The sequence below is a fragment of the Lepidochelys kempii genome, chromosome 1 (genome assembly GCF_965140265.1).
Source record: "Lepidochelys kempii isolate rLepKem1 chromosome 1, rLepKem1.hap2, whole genome shotgun sequence".
Lineage (NCBI taxonomy): Eukaryota > Metazoa > Chordata > Testudines > Cheloniidae > Lepidochelys > Lepidochelys kempii.
Window position 1 is genome coordinate 338,593,925 of NC_133256.1, and position 14,264 is coordinate 338,608,188.

The window sequence follows — 14,264 nt, forward strand, 5'->3', positions numbered from 1 at the left end:
TATGCCTTTCTAATGTGGTGAGGGGGGGAAAGAATCACACAAAAAGGAAAACAACATAGTATTTTCAAAAGCAAATGCTCCCTGCAAGAAATTCTGCTTGGATATATGGGTCTTTCAGTGACTGCCTCAAACTAGAACAAACAGGAACCAAAACTGGGCCAAGGCAACAACAGACATTTCAAGATAAAAACTGTAATGCGTGCACAGATTAACTTATATATTTTCAACACACCCCGAAGGGGAAAAGTTGGGTCTTATGGTTTGGGAAAGTTTGTACTGCAAACATAGAAAAGGTTGTGTGATTTTGAAAGCTCCAATACCCAACCTCAGGGGTGTGCTGAGAAATTATCTATGACCAGCACTGCATCAGAGATCAAACTCCCCGAAATGAAATAAGAATTGTGTTTATGAACAACTGTGTTGTAATATATCAACCATGTGCAAGCTGTTGGTATGGCTAGCTGCCACCCAATCAAGGTTAAAAATGAACAGCCTTGCAGCTGAAATATAATGAATGCTACATTATTCTACCAGATTTTGTTAGGTTGGCACATTTGTAACACTGAGATTTACACAGTGTCATCATAAAGTGCAGCAGTAATATTTTCTTCTATGTAGATTTAATAAAGAAGAAAAAAGTTTCACCAATGTAAATATCCCCCACAAGGGACAAATTCCCAAATGTTAAAAAAAAGTGTTATTTACCTACCTGAGAGCACCTGTAGTTCAAAGAAAACTGAAGTTAAAATGGCTACAGGGAATGACGCTTTAATGCAACTTAAAATTAATCAGTGGAACTCACTGCCACAGGGTATGTTGAGACATTACTTTAAAAACAGAAATTTACTAAGAATGTCATCTTCAGTAACACAAGGTAAGGCAAATGTTGTCAGTGTTCTCTCTCTTCATAGCATAAAGTGATCATGGGCTGGCATCAAGAAGAAATCTCCCCTCATATTGTATTGTACAATTACATTAAGTTTGTATGGTTTTAGTCCCATCATAGGAATGTAGGAATTGCCATATATGACCAGACCAATGATTGATCTAATCTGATATTCCAGTATCTAACATGTAACAAGAAAGTGTTATAATGGCCAAGTTATGGACAACCTACCAAAGATGGGAAGTTTCTTCCTAACCTCAAAAAGTTTGTGGCTGGTTAAAGCAATGAGGGTTTATATCACTTCCAATTATTTTTTATCCTGTCTAGTGGATGTTTTCATTATCCATATAAATCCTTTCTTAAAAATCCTTAGCATCAATGATATCTACTGCCGCTGAATTCCATGAACTAATTGGCCTGTGAGTATAAACACTGTTTTCTTTATCAGTTTTAAATCTGTTGCATATCTCCTTGTCCTTGTATTATTACCAAGGGTGAATAGAACAGTGTCCATTATTTTAAGTCCTTTTCCCTTTACACTAAACAGTCCTAACCTTTCACTGTCTCCTCATATGGAAGTCTTTCTATGCTTCTAATCATCAACCAACCATCTTTGGAAGCCCTCTGTTAAAAGTTGCTCTCTCTATCATCTTTCTGAAGGCATTCAGAATTGGCCTATACCAGAGACAGAATGCCACACTCCCATATATGGAAAATTGGTTTGTTACAGTACAGCAGCACTTACGTTTTTAGGATTTGCTAAGCAGCCATCAGACAGACTTTAACCATCAAACTTCCTCTCTTAAAGGCACATTTTAGTCAAAATTAACAGTCTCAGCTTCTAGCCTCCAGAGAATCTTTAAAAATACCCATCCCCCACAACACCCTATTGCTGAACTAGTTCTACTTCCTCTTCCCACTTTCACTGTATAGGGTAGATACATGCAAACATCCTGTGTGGCTTGTCTGTGGCTGCAGAATGCAGAAACAGATACAAAATATGGAGAACTAGTCCTCTTTCCTCCAGTTTGTCATGTGTTTTAATTATACTGAAATCCAAACTCCAACATTATCTCACGTCAAAATCATAGACTGATTGTGTTCATGGCTCATTTTAATCAATGAAGCTTAATCTTTCATGTTTCTATAGTCTCTATTTTCATAGTATCTGCTTAGCTTAATCCATAACCTGAAACTCAAATAGACTAGACCCAATTTTGTAATATGTAGTCACCTGCAGAGTTGAATAGGAAAACAAGGCAGTGAATTAGTCCAAATAGGATTTGTTTGAATACTTAGTATATTCATGTCAGGTTTTTCTGTACAGTACGTAATTCTTTTTGTTCACTAACACTTAACATGTGCACTTCTCTGGTTAACTGTCAGTTTACTCAAGTCCCTCATTCAGAGACTCATTTCTTCCACAATGCCTGCAAGCAAAGATGTGTAATTATAACACAATTCCAAACTAATATTACTGCTATGATGCACATGTATCTAAACTAAGTTACTGAATGATATTATGGCTGTAACTTGTTTCTTCTCTCATCCTGACAGGTTTCAGAGTAACAGCCGTGTTCAGGATGAGAGAAGAAAAGGAGTACTTGTGGCACCTTAGAGACTAACCAATTTATTTGAGCATAAGCTTTCGTGAGCTACAGCTCACTTCATCGGATGTAGTGATGAAGTGAGCTGTTGCTCACGAAAGCTTATGCTCAAATAAATTGGTTAGTCTCTAAGGTGCCACAAGTCCTCCTTTTCTTCTCTCATCCTGTTCATGCCTATTATGATTGAGTGGGGGTAACAAACATCACATCAACAAATTATATCATAAACTCTTCCACACAGCGTTCATTTCTTTGTTTGTTCTGTAAAATGCCTAGCACACTTTCAGTGCTATAAAATAATATAGAAATTGTGTTGCTGTGCATTTTCTGGAATCTCTTTCTCGTGAGTTTTGTATAAGTGAGAGAGAGAGAGAGAGAGAGAGAAGCGCCACTCCCCCCCACCCAACGACTACTGAAGTAAAAGGAATGGAATAATTAAATAAGTGTTTTGAAAACACTTGTTACCCTAGAAACATTTTGATTGCTATCACTAGGCAGGATTAATGTTGCTGAGAATACTTTTGGGGGTATGTAGAACTGTTAGAAGTCAAAGTAAGCACCTTGCTTTTCTTGTATTTAAGATTGCATCCAATTAATCCCTCTGATCAAAATATATCAAGTCCCAAAGATCTCCAGGTAAAGCAGTGGTCTACCTGACATTAAGGCATTGTGCAGCAACCCTCTAGAGTCTCACTTGTTTTAACTGCTCCCAGAGTCTAAACTCTCATTAGCAAGAGGAATTACGGATCAAGATGGCTAGCGGAGCAGCTTGCTGCCTACACATGTAGTTTCAATTCTCGCTGTACGGTTGTGGGATCAGCATTCTGAGTCCCTGCAGTCCCAAAGCAGTGTGTGGGAACCCGGTTACTGAAGGTTAAAATAATATACTATTTTTGTGCAGGGAGGAAAAAAATAGTGGTTGCAAAATCATGACAATCACCACCAAAAGGGGTGTAAAACACTTAAAATATTTCACACACTATGAAAATATCACATCAAGGACTTCAAATTCTGTTTCTCCAGTTTCCAATATTTGAATTTATATGCAGTTTGTGTAGCTACCATCCCAGTCTAACAAGCCTGGGATGGTCAGTGGATTATGCTGATTTTGAGAGTCTATTTAAAAGATGACCTGGAGAGCACAAGCAAAAGACAGGGTCATCTATTTTTACCTAGTTTTTAAATAAGAAAAACTATTTAACTAATGAATTAAAGCTTAATATAACCTTATCCCCAGGAGAGTTTTGGAGTCCACATTGCAGGGGAGATGCAGCATAAAACTGGACATCAACAGGCTTGAAATAGTTTATGTAGTAAGTGCTCTGGCTACAGTTTCCGCCACCTTTAGATACAGAAACTTCCTATATTAAAAGAAAGATATACAGTTCTTTTTAAAAACAGTTTATCTCAGGTGGTGTAGCAAGTCAACATAGCTTCACTGATGTCATTGGAGCTTTGCCAGTTTACACCAGCTGAGCACCTAAGTCCAGCAGTGCTTCCACATGAAAAATTCCCATGGACTTCAACGGGAGTTACATGCGCATGAACGCTGTGGGATCAGCGCCTAATGCCACCCCTCTGCACAGTGCAAGCCTCGCGGCCCTTCCTTTATTCCCTTTTCACCCAAATAAATTCCTCCCTGGCCTCTGACACTCCTCAGGTCCATACGAACCCTTTAATTTTAAAAGATCAATTAGAGTGTTTGGCCAAGTTTTGACCCTAGTTGCCAAAATTGTAAACCAGTGCCAGGGACAATTTCTATACTGAAGACCCCAGGGCTGCTAGACCTCTAGTAATGAACAGTGCCAGCTTTTGGCACATGCGCTCAAAGCCTGCAGGATCGGGTTCAAGAACTAAGGCTGTCCTTTAGGTCAGTAAACAGGGACCATTAGCAAATATGCCTGACACCTCCACTTTCAGTGCAATCTAGAGTACATCCAATCTCAAAATACACAATAAAGTTAACTTATGCAGCACTTCTCCTCCTGAAGGCGCTACCAACTGGAATACAAATGATGTTAATCCACCAATGACATGGAACCACGACTGGGTGAAATGTAGCAACTATTTGCTAGAGCAGTAAGGCACAAGAGTCTGGGACAGGAAATGTTGTTAACGTCATCCTATTAAAACTTACGGGGGAATTTAGTGGTACAGGTGGTAGAATGTGATCACCCAGATTGGAATTCATCCAGGATTCATCTTCCTCTTGCAATATAAATGCCATGGGAAGTAGAATGTTGGGGTGCCATGTAAAGCTGTCTGTGCAAGTTTTAAACCTATTGTGTGCAGACAGACCACTGAATCAACATGCATTAGCTGCAAACTAGAGAACGACCTTCCACACGACCGTTCCTCACTTGGAAGTAAAAGTTCCTCTCTGGAGCCTGTAAGACTGACAACTTTCTTAATTTAACTTAACTTAACCTTTTCATCTGCCTTTCTGTATATTTTAAAAGCCTTTTTGTTCCTAAGACTGTATACCGAAACCACAATTCAAGATCAAATTCAGAGTTTCAATCAAAACGAAATCTTCTGTTCAAAACTATTTACACCAATATGCTATCTTAACAGTTAAACAGGTGACCTGGAGAGGGGGATCTTTCAGAGCTCAAAGTGTGAATGAGAAGATAACGTCAAGTCATGAGAATGCTATCCTCTATTGGCAGTCCAAAGCATGCCAGGCAGTGATGTGCTATCAATGTTTTATAGAAGGGGACTTCTCAGTCCAGCCCCACTCCCGTCTTTATTCTATGACCCATATGCTGGGGTGAATGTGCTTGTACAGAAGAACTGTGGAATCCATTCACTTGGTTTTCCCACTCATAACAAAAGATGCTTTGTCACAGCCAAGGAAACAGCATTAAAAGTTATATTAAGTACAATTCACAGGAAACATTTTGTTCCTGGAAAATACAGTGCATACTGATAGCCTAGCAGAGTGTTCAACTGGGGGAGTTTGAAATGAAGGTTGGAAGGAGTTAAGAACTTGTAGGGTGCTTTGGCGTTATATTGCACATGGAAATATTTTTTTAAAACACCCGATACATGAGGTATGTTTAGGAGCCCCAGAGGCAGTGATAGCATGAACTCTATTGGGAGCTAAGATCCAATTTCCCTTTCAAATTGCTGGTGCAATCTTGATGACTAGCCATTAAATAAAAGGGTTATTCTCTATGTAAACATGAATAAAATCAGATGCACCTAGACAAAAAGGGTCTAATCCCGCTCCCATTGGAATCAATGGCAAAACTCCCTTTAACTTTAGGGCTTGATCCTGCACCATTAAATGGTGTTTCTTTTTCAGCATATGTAGAGCTGAAGCGAAAGATTCCTGCTCCATAGTTGGGGATGGTAACAGACTCACATCCTCTATGGATCAGAGAGGGGAGGTAAATGCCCTGACCAACGGATTACAGTACCAATGAGTTGGAGAGGGTTCGAAGAGGGGTATGCATATCAAGTTCATGGATGATAAAGCAAGGAGAGATCTCACAAAAGATAGGATTAAAATGCAATAAAGAGGAAAAATGGGCTGGAGTTTAGAAAATGAGGAACAATAAGTATAAGCATAGAAGAAATAATTCAAATACACAAATATAGAACCAGGGAATAATAATTACGGAGACGAGAATGACTACACAATAAAGAAGGAACTTGGGTTACACAGTAGCTGATAAAGTGTAAGAGTCAAGAATGTAACTGAGGTTGCAAAAAGCTACACTGAGGTTGCAAAATGTTATACCAAGTTGTATGAAACAAGAGGATTACAGGAAAAACAAGCAAGGCAATTCACCATTGGTGAAGCCACAACTGCAGCGTTCAGTTCCAGGCACTGCGCTTTAGAACAGAAGGTTCTACGGACCTCAAATTACAGAGTTCAACCAACCAAAATGGTAGGAAACTCCAAGAATGTTCAGTCTAAAAAGACAAGACACTGGATTAAGAAAAAAGATGTTATAAATGAGCCAGAGATGACCTGTCCCCATTGGTCCCAATGAAATAAATTAATTATTTGTATTATGGTAGCACCTAGAGGCCCCAAACCAAGATGTGGTCCCCATTGTGTGAGGTGGTGTACAAACTCAGGGAGACAGCTACACTGAAGAGCTTACAATCTAAACCAGTGGGTTTCAACTGTTTTTTTCCATTTGCGGACCCATGAAAAAACTTTGAATGGAGGTGCAGACCCCTTTGGAAATCTTACACATAGTCTGCAGCCCTCCAGGTTGAAAACCATTGATTTAAATAGACAAGACAGGCTATTATCATCCCTGTTTTTACAGATGGGGAACCGTGACACAGAAAGATTAAGTGACTTAACTGAAGTCACACACAAGTCTGTGGCAAGCTGCAAATTGAAACCCTCTCCTCCCAAGTCCCAGTCTACTGCCTAAGCTACAAGACTATCTTTCCTTTCTATAGTAAAGCTCCTAAGGACTTCAGGGGGACCAGGAGCCAGTCAATTAGTAAGTGCAGAACCGTACTATGCTTAAATTGCAGTAGTAAAGTTTAATTTCAGGGTTCAGAATAATTTTACAACAACATTTAGGCAGTGGAACATACTGCCTACAAACATGGTGGAATTGCCTTCAATGGGAGATCATGTTGTTAATTGGAGTCAGGTGGCTAATCCCCAATGCAGCACTTAGAAAATTTAGCAACTTGTGTCTAAGTGAACAAGGTGCACAGTGACTTTGTTAGCAGCCTTGACACAAAAATAAAGGAAGAAGATTTCTGATAAGACTGTGGAAATGGTGGAAACCCCATTTAAAGGTATACTGAGCAAGTTTGAAAAAAATACAATGTATGGACCAATCCTGCACTGACAGAGAAATGGACCTGATGACTTCACTGGTTTAATCTGTCTCTAACACCTATGTTGATCTATTTGCTCGTGTACCATTTTGCACTTAATATTCTTTGAAAATGAAACCTCAGAGAACTCTTGTGCATAAATTCTAAGTTCCTCCCAGCATCAATCATTTGTGTAACCAACTCTGACCTTCGCAGGCCTCCCTTGACTTTAGTGTACTATATGATCTGTATTTTTGAATGAGTTAACTGGAAAGCAATTTCCTCAGTGTGTTTTCAGTCAACATCAAAATGTACACGCCTTCTCCTCACATATTTATTTTTCTCCTAACAAACATATTGTGGCTATTACAAGGGAAATTGGATTCTATATTAACATCCAAATTCCATTATCTGTATTTCAGAGTAGTGATGGAATCCAGGATTGTGTTTCACAGTCAGGCCTCTTTTAAGGGGGTTGGAAGAGGTTCCCTAAGGCCTCAGAGTAAAATATAGCTTGTAAAATTCTCTTCCAAAAGCTGTTACATATTGGGTGACCATATAGTATTGAAATGGTCTATCTACATCCTGGATAGGGTACAGCAGCCCTTGCCACCATGCTCATTAGTACCAATGAGATACAGTGGCAGAAGTAAAATAATCAGTAACTACCATCCATTTCCCCATTAATCAAAGCTATCTCTGTTTATTACTCGTTTTTTATATGGGAGGTTTCATTCTGGCAGATTATTAGGTAGAGTACACACACAGTAATACTTGGGCTGTTTCAGTTAAATGGTAAAGAAAACAAAATCCAGGAAAATCCCATGCCAGCAACTGAAACTGGCAACCAAACATACCACAGTCCAACCCTCTTTTCCCATTTTATAAGCAGAACACCATGCAGCAACCAGACCTATCTTAATACGTGGGCAATCAACCTGGGGGGAAAAATACTGTAAGGAATTGTTGGTGTTGCACTCACAAATAACCGAACAACAGACTGGAATCATACTTTCTCCTGGTCTCTCACTAGCCAAATGTAAATTTTCATAAGTTCTAAGAACTTTATCCCTGAACCTCATTTACAATGAGATTTGGACAATGTGTGGAGGAAAAAGCGTTTTGGCAAAATAGGTCTTCACCACTGTTTAAATTGTGAAGGGTGGGGTTCGGCTGCTTTAGAAAAAAAAAGGGGGGTTCAGTCCTGCAGGAAAGATTGAAAGAGGTTACAAATCACATCAAAGCCTCGTCTTCACTCCGAAAACAAGTATATTCTGAACTTGAACTAACTCCCGTTAAAATCCTGTGGAATTCAAGGCATATTGTAGTTTTCACACGTGTCAAAGACAAGGCTCTCCTATAGGCTTTAACTCAGACTGCTTACTTGCCTTGTCTTCTCTAGGATTTCACCTCAAAATAATCTAATAAGAAAGCTCATGCTCAAATAAATTGGTTAGTCTCTAAGGTGCCACAAGTACTCCTTTTCTTTTTTGCGAATACAGACTAACACGGCTGTTACTCTGAAACCTGTAATAAATTAAGGACACCCCTCTTATTCATAGCGAAGTGAAGGCCCAAAAGGTGGATCCAAGCTCAGCTGGTCCATGCAGAGCAGAAGGCATTCATTCAGTGTCTACATGTGTATATAGACAGGTACCTCTTTGAATCTCTCTACTAGCTCTTTTGGCTTCACCTTGTAAAGTTGAAGGCTTGCAGAAAATTCTTGAAGGCCCTAACTCTTTCCCTTCCTTCTGCCTTACTATATTGTCTCTGCCATTCTAAACCAATGCTGGCTTCATTGCCCTATTGGTCTGTTTCTTCCATAACTGTGTGTTTTCCGGCATGCTACTTTTGCTCATAGAAGGTAATGATGAGCTGGTCTCAGAAGCCACTCCCCTCGCCACATTTAAATCTGTCCCAAAGACTCATTTCTCTTGGTACCACAATGACTTCGCAGATATATGAAAGGAGAGACTTAAATGTTGAGCGGGAAGGGCACTGAAGCTTAAGTTGGAAATTGATATGAGGAAGATGACAGGCTGAACTGTCAGGGGAAAGGGGAGATGGATATAGTATGTTAAACTTAATCAAGTAGGACTAACCAAGAAATAAACATGTAGCTAATAAGCTTTATCGTTTTATCCCTCCGCTAAAAGGGTACAGCATACAAAGTTATCTATCTGGGTCATCTTTAGTTGCGTCTTCTCTGTTTGGAAAATATTTTAGCATGTACATGCACCACAATCTAAATTACAGGTGATATCCATGTGAGAAGTTGCACAACCGTAATATAAATTATCATGAATCATAGAATCATCATAGAACCATAGAATATCAGGGTTGGAAGGGACCTCAGGAGGTCATCTAGTCCAACCCCCTGCTCAAAGCAGGACCAATCCCCAACTAAATCATCCCAGCTAGGGCTTTGTCAAGCCTGACCTTAAAAACCTCAAAAGGAAGGAGATTCCACCACCTCCCTAGGTAACGCATTCCAGTGCCTCACCACCCTCCTAGTGAAAAAGTTTTTCCTAATATCCAACCTAAACCTCCCTCACTGCAACTTAAGACCATTACTCCTCGTTCTGTCATCAGCTACCACTGAGAACAGTCTAGATCCATCCTCTTTGGAACCCCCATTCAGGTAGTTGAAAGCAGCTATCAAATCCCCCCTTCATTATTCTCTTCTGCAGACTAAACAATCCCAGTTCCCTCAGCCTCTCCTCATAAATCACGTGTTTCAGTCCCCTAATCATTTTTGTTGCCCTCCGCTGGACGCTTTCCAATTTTTCCACATCCTTCTTGTAGTGTGTGGCCTAAAACCGGACACAGTACTCCAGATGAGGCCTCACCATCAAATAGAGGGGAACGATCACGTCCCTCGATCTGCTGGCAATGCCCCTACTTATACAGCCCAAAATGCCATTGGCACTGTTGACTCATATCCAGCTTCTCATCTACTTCTAGGTCCTTTTCTGCAGAACTGCTGCCTAGCCATTCGGTCCTAAGTCTGTAGCGGTGCATGGGATTCTTCCATCCTAAGTGCAGAACTCTGCACTTGTCCTTGTTGAACCTCATCAGATTTCTTTTGGCCCAATCCTCTAATTTTTCTAGGTCCCTCTGTATCCTATCCCTACCCTCCAGAGTATCTACCTCTCCTCCCAGTTTAGTGTCATCTGCAAACTTGCTGAGAGTACAATCCACACCATCCTCCAGATCATTTATCAAGATATTGAACAAAACCAGCCCCAGGACCGACCCTTGGGGCACTCCACTTGATACCGGCTGCCAACTAGACATGGAGCCATTGATCACTACCCGTTGAGCCCGACAATCTAGCCAACTTTCTATCCACCTTATAGTCCATTCATCCAGCCCATACTTCTTTAACTTGCTGGCAAGAATACTGTGGGAGACTGTGTCAAAAGCTTTGCTAAAGTCAAGGAACAACACGTCCATTGCTTTCCCCTCATCCACAGAGCCAGTGACCTTCTCACCTGCCCTCTGTCTACCAGCCCTGGGACTGAGGCAAACTTTCCAAAGCACTGGGCAGCTTCAAACAGTCACATTTAAAAAAAAAACAAAACAATTTGCCAAAGAAATGTTTCTTCCACTCATCAGGCATGCTTCAGGTCTAGGTCAGTGGCATTCTCTCTGTGCTGAAGTCCATTGTCTCATGGCCCAGTTCAGTGCAAACCCAGTACACTCTGGCTTTACTAGCATAGGGATACAAAAGTAGTCCCAGTAAAATTTACTCTCCGAAACTTTTCTGAAAGAGCTTTTCTGTAATTCACGTGACATATACAGATGCTACGGTGTTATGACAAATATTTTATTGGCACTCATTTGGGATGTCTTGCATAAATCGCTCATTGTTTCATTCCCTGGCAAGTAACATGGTCATCCAAAACCCATGCCAATAAAATCTTTATGCTACACCATAACATATTCTCTTATTTTATGCAGACTGTATATCCAGTATTACTATTGTTGTAAGCAAGCAGACAATTACGCTGAACAAAAAAAAAAAAACCAAAAAAACATTTTTAAAAGGAATTGTGGCATTTTACTTAGGGGAAAAATAAGTTGAAGCTTTCTAAATACTGACAAGCCCAGATGTTAGAAAAGCAAGCTTGCTGTAAATTCAGCTATGACCTATACCCCCTGATCCAGATAAGGGCCAAAGAAACATTTCATTTTTGATAATGCACAACACCTTGCAAATATGAGAGAAAAGATTCAGGGAAGCAATACATTAAAGATAGATTAGTGATGTTCTATTTTAAGCTGCAGAAGATGAAATTCAAAACATGAACAAACATATCTAAGCACTTTCAAATGTATATGCCAAAAAGGTAAAATATACCTGACTGTTAAACATATCTGTGCTGTGCTCCTTTTACAAATGTGGCACACATCCAATAGTGTTATGTGCTACCTCTATGTATTGGGAGAGTGTACAAAAGTTAGGAAACAAACTTGTCAGTCAGATTTAATTTAGTCTGATATCACCAACTATTTTCCTAAAAAGTAAGTTACTGTAATTCTATCTTCCAACTTTTACAATTCAATACTCTTAACGGACAAGACATGCAGTTAGAATACAGTAAGCCTGATCAGTTAGTACTTCAGAGCTTTCAAATGAATTTTTTGCAACCTCTGCATCAGGTCAAATACAATCTTAGTCACTTTTAGCACTTAAATTTTCTCTGTCTTTCACTATTATTTTAAAATACATTTCAGGGATAAAGCAACAATCTCTAGCAATTTTCAAATGTATGCATTAGAGAAACAACAGATGACCTAAAGATTCAACAGCCCAAAATACACAACAGCAGCACATTTCTGTTTCTTTTCTCTAAAAGAATATTCATCCTTTACTGATCAGCTCTTACCCCCTCTTTAACTATTCAGAAGTTTCCTAAATGGTCCCCTAGGAAGCAATACAATGCAAGCAAAGAGTTAATTCTCTTGCAGTATCAACTGGTGTTAGACTTACTATTAAATTTAATTTACAGAGTAATCTCCATTTTAAAAAAAATGATCAGTACTTCCTTGCTGCACTGTAACACCGAGAAGTATATTTTAAATGCTCCCTGGAGTCTCTCTAAACATCTGCTTAAAGGGTTTCTGTATCTTAAAGGGATCTAATTACTAGAAACTCCTTGTTACTTAAGCCCAGGGCTCACATTTCAATTATAACTCAAGTTTCAGTTAATTTGGGGGTGAACCACTGTACCAAAAGGAAGAAAACATAGGCCTACCTTAAAACTTTCCAGCCTTTCAGTGGATCCAGTTCAGAGATTATAGAAACCATTGTATTTAAATAATAATAAAAACACTGCAGAGAAGGCTAACCACAAAAAGCAGCAGAGTACTCTACTCAGCGTGGGAATGAAAACAGCCCTAGCACAGCTCTTCCTACTTCTCAAGCTGATAAGCACTTGTCCCAGCTTCTCTCCACCCCCAAAATCAATCTTGTGCTATATTGCTTCACGGTCCCAGTTTCATTTCTCCACCACTACCTTTTAAAGCCCTTGTAATCTGCTCCAACTGATCAAATTTGACCTTTTTGTAGCCCACTTTATTCCAAGCATTGCTCTCAGTTAAATCTCTCTTTATTAACACCGTCCTCCTTGGCTTTCTTTTGGAACAAACACAGATCAAGCTTGAAGCCTCTAGACTTTGCCAGCAATCATTTACAGATTACTGCAAGCTGCATGGAGTCTTCTCCTTCTGTGTATTTCTTCTGCCTCTGAGGTTTCATATTCTCTTCTAAAGATTGTTTAGGGTCTCTGCTTTCCCCCTTATTTTAGGCAGTTTAGATTTTCTGACACTTTAAAGCAGGGACTTTTTAAAAGTAACTTTCCCCCTCCCCCTTCAAGCTGTTCAGAAGCTTTACAAATTTGGCTTAGTTTTGTTTTTAAAACCTCCAACATATTTGTTAATTTAAGCTACAATTCAAAGCAGCCTGATTTCTGACAAGGCTGCTGTTTTTGTAGAATAAAAAGCAAACTTGGATGTATCTCCTCAGAAGCTTGAATGGGGAAGAGGTGTCTGTTTAATTCTTTCAGATCCATTTCTTCTTTTTTGTTGCTTCTAAAAAAGAAAAAAACACCACTACTACAGCATTCTCCAGATCATTACAACGTATAGTATTGTAACTACAGTGCTCTGGGCCAATGTGCAGTAACTTAAAAATCCTAAGGGGCTGTTTCCTTTGTACTTTTGATTAAAATTTTTAGCACTGGTTCCACTGCACTTGAATGTGTCTGTTTTAAGTTTTTCTCCTTTTAATGTTCTCCATTCAAAGAAAGGCATTATAAAAATGATTGTCCTCTCCCCTTCATGTCCACTGATTGGCTGGATGGAAGAAGTTCCTGGGAGCTCACCTGTTGGATCATATTAAAGAAGTTCTATATTAAAATCACAAATGAGTTTGATTCCCCCTAGTTTAAATTCCAGGGTATTACTAATTAAGAGGTCTCTTGGGTTTTGGTACTGTTTCTCTCCCTCTCTGTGTGAAACTTGCAAGCTGCTAATTGTGTTAGTACATTCTAAGACAGTCTGTTCTCAAAGCAATTCTTTGTAACAACTACTCCTCACACAGAGAGAGACTCAAAGCAATACTCTGTAACAACAGAAACAGCACCCAGACTCCTCACCCTTTTGTTGTATTCATCTCGCTTTGTTAACAATTGTGATTAAAATAGAGATAGAGGATGTATGTGGATGGATGCTTGGTGTGGATAATAACTGAATGATCAGGGAGGAGCCAGCCTGACAATCCAGTGTCCATCAGCTGAAGAAGGTGTCAAGTGGAAATAACCAGAGGACCCCCGGAGGGCAGACTGGAATCCACCCAACAGCCTCAAGAATGGGAGAACCAAAGAACAAGATAACACCCGGCAGCACGGAGTCATCAGGAATGTGCCATCTGCTGATTGATTCAGCAACAGCATGATGAAGCAATTCCC

The 14,264-nt window shown here is 39.6% G+C and overlaps 1 protein-coding gene across 4 annotated transcripts in view; it reads right to left on the minus strand.

Moving 5' to 3' along the window:
* Window positions 1–14,264, minus strand: part of CELF2 (CUGBP Elav-like family member 2) — a 713,224-nt gene that overhangs the window by 452,141 nt on the left and 246,819 nt on the right. The window contains exon 1 of one of the 4 annotated variants that reach the window (XM_073328788.1): window positions 12,552–13,209. The exons of the other annotated variants lie outside the window; for them this stretch is intronic. Within the exon in view, the coding sequence (XP_073184889.1) occupies window positions 12,552–12,604 (53 nt within the window). The 5' untranslated portion in view covers window positions 12,605–13,209. Of the gene's footprint in view, window positions 1–12,551; window positions 13,210–14,264 lie in introns of those variants that run through there. 4 annotated transcript variants of the gene reach the window in all.